The 9,087-nt window shown below is 40.6% G+C and overlaps 1 protein-coding gene across 4 annotated transcripts in view; it reads left to right on the top strand.

Annotated features, from left to right (window-relative positions):
- Window positions 1-9,087, top strand: part of st3gal4 (ST3 beta-galactoside alpha-2,3-sialyltransferase 4) — a 47,426-nt gene that overhangs the window by 35,784 nt on the left and 2,555 nt on the right. For 3 of the 4 annotated variants that reach the window (XM_013911097.1, XM_013911099.1, XM_013911092.1), the window contains 6 exons: window positions 329-418; window positions 1,710-1,807; window positions 2,023-2,086; window positions 2,981-3,076; window positions 5,298-5,496; window positions 5,936-6,073. In XM_013911097.1, coding sequence (XP_013766551.1) covers window positions 329-418; window positions 1,710-1,807; window positions 2,023-2,086; window positions 2,981-3,076; window positions 5,298-5,496; window positions 5,936-6,073 — 685 coding nt within the window. The remainder of the gene's footprint in view (window positions 1-328; window positions 419-1,709; window positions 1,808-2,022; window positions 2,087-2,980; window positions 3,077-5,297; window positions 5,497-5,935; window positions 6,074-9,087) is intronic. The other variant, XM_013911100.1, reaches the window with a different exon arrangement.

The raw sequence follows: 9,087 nt of genomic DNA, 5'->3' as shown, positions 1-9,087 counted from the left end.
CTTTCTTTCTTTCTTTCTTTCTTTCTTTCTTTCTTTCTTTCTTTCTTTCTTTCTTTCTTTCTTTCTTTCTTTCTTTCTTTCTTTCTTTCTTTCGTATTGAGTCACAGAATCACAGTAATACCCATTTCGCAGGATTTCTGGCCAGCGCTGAGTCACTAAAATCTGAGAAGACAGCCTATTCACAAAGTGGTCTGAGCTGCTAGTCAACCAAACCCTCACACATAGCAATTTTTGCACTTTTTGAGCATTTTGGACTAAATTACTGGCACTTTCCATTTTCACTGATTCAGCAGTAGTTTTCATGCCATCTGTGGCAACTGTCTTTCAGCTATGGAGGCACCAGCAAGTCTCCCAGCAGTAGCAAGTCGCTGTGTGGTGGCTGGCTAACCCAGAAGAAATGGGAGAGCCTTAACTTTAAGTGAGTAATGGCATGTCTGTGTGTTCTTTTTTCTTTTTTTCTTTTTTTTTGGGGAAACTGACTTATTAAAGGAGTGGTGTATAGCAGTGTTTTTATTTGAACATAAAGTGCCGAGTTCCTTGAAACTGGACTGCTCTGTACCAGTCATGACAGAAAAGCATATTTTACAGAGAAGAAGAGTTATGTTTAAAAAAAGAGTTTCCATCTAAATAATGGTTACAGTAAGTTTCAGTCATTCCAGTGGAATGTCTTGATAAAAAGCCAGAGAGGGGGAGTTAATGTGAAAAACTAATTTTGGCTAACAATGTCTTCATGACATATACATATTTTTTTTATAACTTGATAATGTCTAGCCCGTTTTGTTAACTAATCCCTGTTTCACATTCTCTAACATGCTCACAGTTATCTATCTTTTAGTCTCTTTATCAGTTTATCGACCTGTATATTTACTCACCTTTATTCTTGGCTCTGCTCTATTAGTAAAAGGGAATGTGTGGTTTGGCCAAACCTCATCCAAGGTCACTGTTTATTTATTTAGCCCAGTCGACCTTCCACCGCCTGCCCTTTAACATTTGCAACAGTTAAGATGTGTAGCTGAAAAAGAGTTCAGTTCAGTTCAGAGTTACCAGTCCGCTGTTGTTGGATTTTTAACATGAGTCAGTCACAGGGAAGCCTGCGAGGCAGTTACAATGACATTTCTCTAATTAGACTCCCTGCCCGGAGATTTATCCTGATCTCCTACAGAGGGCTAGCTGGCACACAAGAGTAATAAATGCCTGAGAGACTTACTGTCAAAGACAGTAGGTTATAAACAGCTGGAGTGAGTGAGCACAGAAGAGCAACTGTTTCACATATTACAACCTGCCACATTTGTCTCACTCCACAGGCTCTGTGAGCATTATTGTTTTCTTTCCCCTCTCCATGGCGAGGGAATGTCAGCGGAGAATTTTAATGAAGGAAATTGCTATTGAATGGCATCATATAAATAGGTGATTTTCTTATAACGAGGCTGGCTTACCTGCTTAATGGGTACCAGAACATTTGGTAACGCTAGTGCATCAGTTAAGATTACAAAGCAGTTTTTTTTCTTTTTTATGTGCTAGCTTGAACACTGTACTGCTTGGCAGAACATATGGTATTGTCTATTGTGTGGGTTGATTATTTTAGACAAAAAACTTGAAGCAGTTTTCTTTGCTCTCCCGGCCACAAAGCCTCTGGCAGCATAACTCATCTGTACACTGAAACTGTGTGGTATCATCTTATAAACCCTGCTTTGACATTTCTCATGCAGCATTAGCAGACGGACGCAGCTCTTTATGAAAATGGAGGATTTCTTTTGGCGGCAGCATCTGTCAGATCTGGCATTACCTTATGGCATTAAGGGCAGTGGTATGTTGACCTTGCATTTTAAATTAATCCCCACTCTTCCCACTCACTTTTAGCAAATTTGTCTCATTTTGACTGGGACCAAGACTGGGGATTAAATAGATGACATCTTAAACTGTTAATACAGCTGAAACCCAGGACTGTAGCTTTTTCACCAATTCAAGCTCTGTGTTCGGCGTGAACTTTTGAACTTCTCCATTTCTCACTTTTCATCCCAGAGCTGCTGCTACTGAAAGTGCTTGCTGTAACTACAAATTATCACGTGCCAGCCAACATTGAAAAGTAAGTTTGAGCGCACTTTAGCAAACTTGGCCAACAGTAGTAAAGCGAATTAGTTTAACATTGCAATCATGGTTAACGATTTGCTTTTTTAGACCATCTTACAATTTATTTATTTACAAGAATATTAATCTGCACTTTTCTAATTGGTATTCTAAATATTCTTAACTATTTAAAAAATTTTCAGTATCCTGCTCTGTTTACCAATTCAAGCCATCATGTTCAAAATAGAGTAGGCCAAGATCGGTGCCAACAAATACACACTATGCAGTCCTGTGAAAAACACCCTATGATTCAACAGCTTGTGGCGCCGCCTTTAGCAGCAATAACTTGAAATCTGTCACATCGTTGTGGAGGAATTTTGGTCCATTTTTCTTTACAACATGGAGGTTTGCAGGCACTGGTTTTTGCCAAATGTAGCACTCTGCATTATGGCCAAACATCTCCACGTTGTTCTCGTCTGCCCATAGGATTGTTCCAGAGCTCCTGTGGTTGTTTAAATGCAGCTTTGCAAACCTAAGCTGTGCTGCCACGTTCTTTTTAGAAAGACGAGGCCTTCTCCTGGCAAACGTTCCAAACAAGCCACACTTGTTCCATCTTTTTTTAATTGTGCTGTCACGAACTTTAACGTTTAACATGCTAACTGTGGCCTTGTACTTGATTTTTAACATGGTTGCAAAGAGTTCTGTGAAAACGCTCTCTGTAACTGTTCCCTATAACTGTTCCTTATGTCCTCGCGTGCTGTTCCAGTAGTGATGATAGGTTTTTGCTTCCAGAGAGCCATTTTGTTTGTAACTGAACAAAACATGTTCATTTTAAGACCGATGAGAAACCTTGATAAAGACAAATTTGCCACATTTAATTCATAATGTGAACCTGTGTTGTTTTTCTCCACAGCCTTGAGTGCAGAACTTGTGTAGTCATAGGTAATGGCTTTGCCATTAAAAACAGCTCCCTGGGAAGCATCATCAATAAATACGATGTGGTCATTCGGTAAGCAATAATCATACTCCACACAACAGTGAAATCATTTTTCCTGATTATGGTATTAAAATGAAATGATATGCTCTACTGTGCAATAATAGTGGTGTTAAAGTGTGTTTGAAAGTGTCTGCCATATATTTAAATCCAATTATTTAGATGGATGCTTGGATTTAAAATGTTCAAAGTTGCAAACAATGAAGTCAGTATATGGCTTAAATGTCTTTAAGCCAGAAGCTCAGACTTCAGACTGCTCTAAATAGTTGATTGCTGACAGTCTTCAGCCCCTCAGCCTGAAAGGCTTGGGGTAATGTCATCACCTCGCCTGGTGGACAGCCAGGTTGGGTGGATGCCCAAGTTTGCGAGCGCAATAACTCGTGAATTAAGGGATGTAGGACTTTCAAATATAGGTGCATGTACAAGCAGGTTGAGGGATAGAGCTGTTGGCGATATCATTAGTGAAGTCATCTACACTTTTTGTTGTAGGGATTGAAACCCAACCAACCTGCTGTTCTGCCCTTCTGTTTATCAAGCACAGCCAATCAGAAAAAATCATGTCCAAGGTTGATTTAAAAGGAGAGCAGTTAAACTTCCATGTTTCAAGGCAGTTAGGACTCATTGCTATTGCATTTATAAAAGAGAATGTGTTGATTTCTTTTACCCTCAGCCTCTCTAAATAGGGTTTAATTCACTTAGCTGTAGACTGTATAAGCATGTGACTCTGACACAGAGCCGTCCTCTCAGGCTAAGTTTGGGTCAAATCAGGTTCTTTAAAAGCAGAAAAGAAAGCATTGAGTTTACTCAGGGACAAAGGCATCTAGCAGATCTGACTTTACAGCCTTGGAATGAGCGACCGCATTCTGAGTTTTTTTAAGCCTCTTTCAAGCAGCCAGAATTAGGCCTGGCAGCAATGCACCCCCCCCCCCCAACCCCCCTCTTTCCCTCCCCTCACGTCTCTCGCTCTCTTCTAATTATTTTCCAGCCAAGTCAGGTTATTGACACTCAGAATTCAATGCATGCCTGAGATTTTGACGTCATCTGGCTTTTTTCCTGCCATGGAAACACTGCTTGACTTCTTAAGAGCCTGTTGAGAATTAAGTTCTCAAAGTGCTTGCTAATAATTTAATGTTCTCAGTCTGTGCTATTGAATTTGTCAACTATAGAGTTATATTGTATTTTTTTGTTAAGTGATGAAACACAGATGTTTTTTTATTTCACAGAGTGAACAAGGTTTCGAATTTCAGGCTGTGTACAGCGTAGTGTGAGTTAGTCATCCTGTTCTGAGGCAACTTTTTAACTTTTATTAATTTTTCCCCCCCAGCTCTTAATCGTGTGATAGATAATATCTGTCAGTAGACGACATATCTGGGTGCAACTTTACACATACACCAAAATTAATGCTGCTGCAACTTCTTAGTATTCATAAGACTGATTGCGGTGTGACATGTTGGTAAATCGTGTTTTATTTGCCATCACAGAAGTGCGTTTTCTCCAGTTTTATTTTTACAGTGATTGCATCTCTGCTGAGTAAACCTTGACCAGAAAAAGAGTGTTGCAAGTTGTCCTTGTTGCACATTAATGCGTCAGAAACTAAAGAGATGGTCATGGACTATCTGTGCAATAAAGGATGTAGCTGTTGAGTTTGTGCAACAGCATAAAGTTCTGTAAAAAAACATATGCATACTTGAGTTCATTGCACCACCCCTCCCCTGCAGCTCAGCCAGGGACCACAACTCTGCCACATGTACTTATTCAGGTTGTCCGTGTCTAATAGATAAAATTAGTTTATTGATCTGCAACATGTAAGTGTGAAAAATCTGCAAAAACACAAGAAATCAAGAATTGTCAACTTCGGGCTGAAGGACCCATGAGCTTATGTGATTTACAAGAATTGTTACTCCTCTTAGAGTATTATCAGATTTCAGTGAACATTGCATGCAAAGATCACCTAATGGATCTTTACCTAAACTATGCTCAAGGCCGAGGTCATGTTACCTCCAGTGTCTTTAAGCATGCGATCAGACCTTAAATCATTTATGTAAAAACTGAATCGGTTGAAGCTCTGAGAGGCTAGCTGCAGGTGGGGAGTGCAGTATTTCACGATCCACTGAATAATGGTTATTCAATGCTCATTTACATCAACTTTTTTCTAATTGCAAAAATTGAAATCCTGACTAAAACAGCTCTGAAAATCCTTTTTTAAATTTCTTTACATATTTTATTCCTGCCTCAGGTTGAATGATGCCCCGGTAAGAGGCTATGAGGAAGACGTGGGGAACAAGACCACCATGAGGTTCTTCTACCCTGAGTCAGCTTTCTACAACCCTGGACTGGACAATGAGCCTGACACCCTTATGGTCCTGGTGCCTTTCAAACAGCAAGATCTACGGTGGCTCAAAGAGATCCTCTACAATGAGAAGAGGGTACTGGATGTGTGTGAGAATGCACTCTCCCACATGCAAACACAGACTCTCTTACGCACACACAGTCATCTCCCTTTCTTTCGTTCTTTCCTCTCTCTGCCTCAACTGAACACATTCTCTTTACTTTTCAAGCTTGTCTGTCTTGCATATCAGGAACAATTACTTAAGAGGTTCTACTTGAGCAGTGCCAGCACTCTCCAGAGTTAAATGTTGTTTCCATTGCAGGCATCGTTCACTCCGTATCCCACGGCACCTCCGGCCTCCTGCTGCTAATAGTTGCAGGGTCATTACCCGCTAATTTGCACATCGATTTAGTGTCCTCCAAACATGAGGGAGATTTACATGCGTCTCTCCTTGCATGCATCCATTCTGCCAAATAAAGGGCAATTCGTGGCCGTTTTCACTCTCAGTCTGTAAACACCTTGTCTGTTTTTTTTGTCTTTGCCAGGTCAGGAAAGGCTTTTGGAAGCCCCCTCCTCAAATTTGGTTGGGTGATGCCAGTAAAGTTAGAGTGCTGGACCCACACTTCTTGCATCAGACTGCAGTCAAGCTGCTAAAGATCAATTTTCACCCCAAGAGCAAACAGGTGAGTGATCACTTTCACTTAAGTGTTTTTTGTTTGGTTTTTTTGCAGTCGTGACTATGCGTGATCTCAATTTGTGGTAGTAGAAGTTTCAGTGCAGATCGAAACCAAACTGTCTTTATTCCTTATTCAAATCAGTCCCATTTCTTACTTAATCATAAGTTTTTGCTCTGTAATTGTGGTGGGGATGTTGCAATACCAAGAATTTCTGGCATCCTCTGCAGCAGACTTTTCTTCCTCTTCTGTGCTCTTTTTCCTATGTTTCTGTTCTTCTTTTCTGGCCTTTCACTGCTTCCCACATGAATGTTAACAAGGGTGGACGGAGCCTCTGCTGATTAGGCACAGCTCCTCAGAATGATCCGTCATGTCCTTTGTGGTAAACAGTTTATTGTAAGAGGCGTTTCTGCTGAAATCTAGTTGGTGATTACTGTAAATTTGGTGACAATTAGCTTCTGCTTGGCGTCCTGGTATCTCACTGTAAGATAAGTGTCTCATGTCTTTAACGATAAATCGGTGGTTCCCTGGGAAATAATTGGCTTATTTCATTTTTTGGGGGGAAGAAAAGCCAAAATATTGTTTTCTTATTGTATGTCTTTAAAGGTAAAAGGCAGTTCCCAGTGTGCTTATCTGTGATGCGGATTATTGCTTTTGTACTGTGGCCTTCACTAACTTTTAACTCGATTTTAATGTTTAGTTGGTTTTCACTGAGCATATCCTTTGACATTTTAAAGTAGAAGGCAAATGAAACGCAAGATGGCTGAATCAAAACACGAAAAGTAAAAGTGAAAGCATTGCTCTAAACCCATAAACTCGAGGAAAAACAGCAGTTGCGCAATGAAGATCCAGAGTGCATGACATTTCTTTTTTTTCCCCTGCTGATCAGATTTTGAAACACCACGAGATCCCTCTTGGACTGAAACTGGTGTATTACAGCATTTTTTATTGGCCCATAGCATCTCATCTTCCAAGTGTGGCTTTCTGTGTGTTTGGTGGGGATCGTCGTCGATGTGGATCTTCAGCCAAGTTTTGTTTTGATTCTGCTTGTTCCCACTGAGACCTTTTTGTCAAAGACTTGACAATGGGTGTAACCATTTCAGATTGCGGTATAAACACAGTTGGTTCACTGCAAGACGAGAGTGAGGAGCGGGAAGGCAGAGATCCTGCAGGCAATCAGCGAGCTCACTCGACAGGAGCTCTGTACCATCTGTGCAGCTTGTACGGGAATGGCTGGGGGGCAGCAGTAGGAGAGGTGGGATGAAGTGGTGGGAGAACTGGGGCCTGCAGGCAGTAACGTTTTCAAGTAACACCTGAATTATGTTTATTCGGGGCTGTAAGCATGACATTTTTTACACATTACTGAACACGATGGAAATGTGCATCTGGCACGCCCTCACTCTGTGTTGTTGTTGGATACATTTTGTCTCATTTTGGAACTCCTGTGCTTTGGCATCATCAGTTTCCCTCAGGTTACCGATTATGCTCTGTGCAGTGGCAAAAACTCTGTTTCAGATTCTTGACAAGGCTACTCAAACAAACTGTTATCTCTGTTGCTATAACCAACTGCACATTTGTTTAGACACACATTTTGCAAAAAAGTAACCCTGAGGGTACACAAAGCTCACCGACTCATGCAAATGAACACTTACTGTCATCTACATGCCGGTGTGTTGTGTGTAGGCTTTCTTTTAAACATCTCCTGAAAAAGGCAGAAGTAGAGTTATCAGCACACATTGAGGAGCTGTGCTGATCATTCACTGAGTACCGGATGCCAGCCTGACCTGTTGCTAAACTATAAAAAAAAAAACACACTTGAGCCCTACTGTACCTCTGAATAAACTTTTAAAATAGCACTTCCCCTGAGGTTTTACACTTCAACGTGGGTTTCAAAAACCCCCACTGAGACAACATCCACACCAGCCCAGATAAATTTGAAAACGGCGTTTTCATCTGAAACTGATACTGAAAGCAACAGCTAGTTTCACAGGCTGTGCTGCCAGATCTGTTATTCAAATATAGATGTGTGGCATCACTGAAATATCAGAATCTTAGCTAAAGCTCACAAAACCATTTCCATGACCACCAAACACAGCTAAAACAACAAATCTGACAGCATGTACACGGACAATGTCTCTGTTGAAAGCACAGATCTCACCGAGTCCAAAAGTGCAAGTTTCATCACGACCCAACCAAAAATTCACTAAGCCAGCAGCAAAAGGAGACCAAAATTTTGCTTCAAGTGTGACAAACATTAGCATCAGTTCTGTCTTACCTGTGCTGTATTGTTACCAAAAAAATCCACTTTGATGCAATCACATTTCCTGCACAGCTCCATTTCGCAGTGTGTTTCAACAGCAGTTTCCTGTCATAAATTCCTACTTTCTGCCTTATTTGATTCTTTACGCGCGGACGCATTACGCACCAGTCCATAATTTTTTAGAGTATGTTTATTGATTTGTTTTGCGAAATTGACCTCCAGCAAGAAAGCCAAATTTCTGCTTTTCAATGCTGAAGAAATATCAGCTCTCACAGATGGTGCCAATTTTTTTTAATTTGCAAAATCAAACCTCTGTAACTTTGCTCTGTTTCGCTTCAGCAGCATTGATCTTTCCACGGGTAATGTCCATCTGTTGACTCATGGTTTTCTTCAGTTTTTGATCTACTGCAGCACAGGTTCATGCTGTAAAAGACACACAAAAAATTAGGCCAAGAAAAAAATCTGTGTTCCATCCTCAGTTACTTTGACACAATGACGTCTGTTGTGATACTTACACCTGTGATGTGATTAAGGCTCACTTATATGTTAACTTTATTTTGATATCAGGATGGTTTACACAGAGTTTTTTCCAAAACAAGAGGTTGCAGATGCTGTGCTGACATTTCACTAAATAAGTTTTAATACTTTTTCATTGTTAACATTTGATGAGGAACAGTGGGGTGTTAACTTTTTCTGACTCCTGAAGGGAGGCACGCCAGAAAAAAAGTTTGAGATCTATTGGTTTTGACATTCAGTAAGCCCC

Source organism: Pundamilia nyererei, unplaced genomic scaffold (assembly GCF_000239375.1).
Source record: "Pundamilia nyererei isolate P.nyererei 1_Seehausen unplaced genomic scaffold, PunNye1.0 scaffold00003, whole genome shotgun sequence".
NCBI classification, from domain to species: Eukaryota; Metazoa; Chordata; class Actinopteri; order Cichliformes; family Cichlidae; genus Pundamilia; species Pundamilia nyererei.
This window is presented reverse-complemented; position numbering and strand designations above follow the sequence as displayed.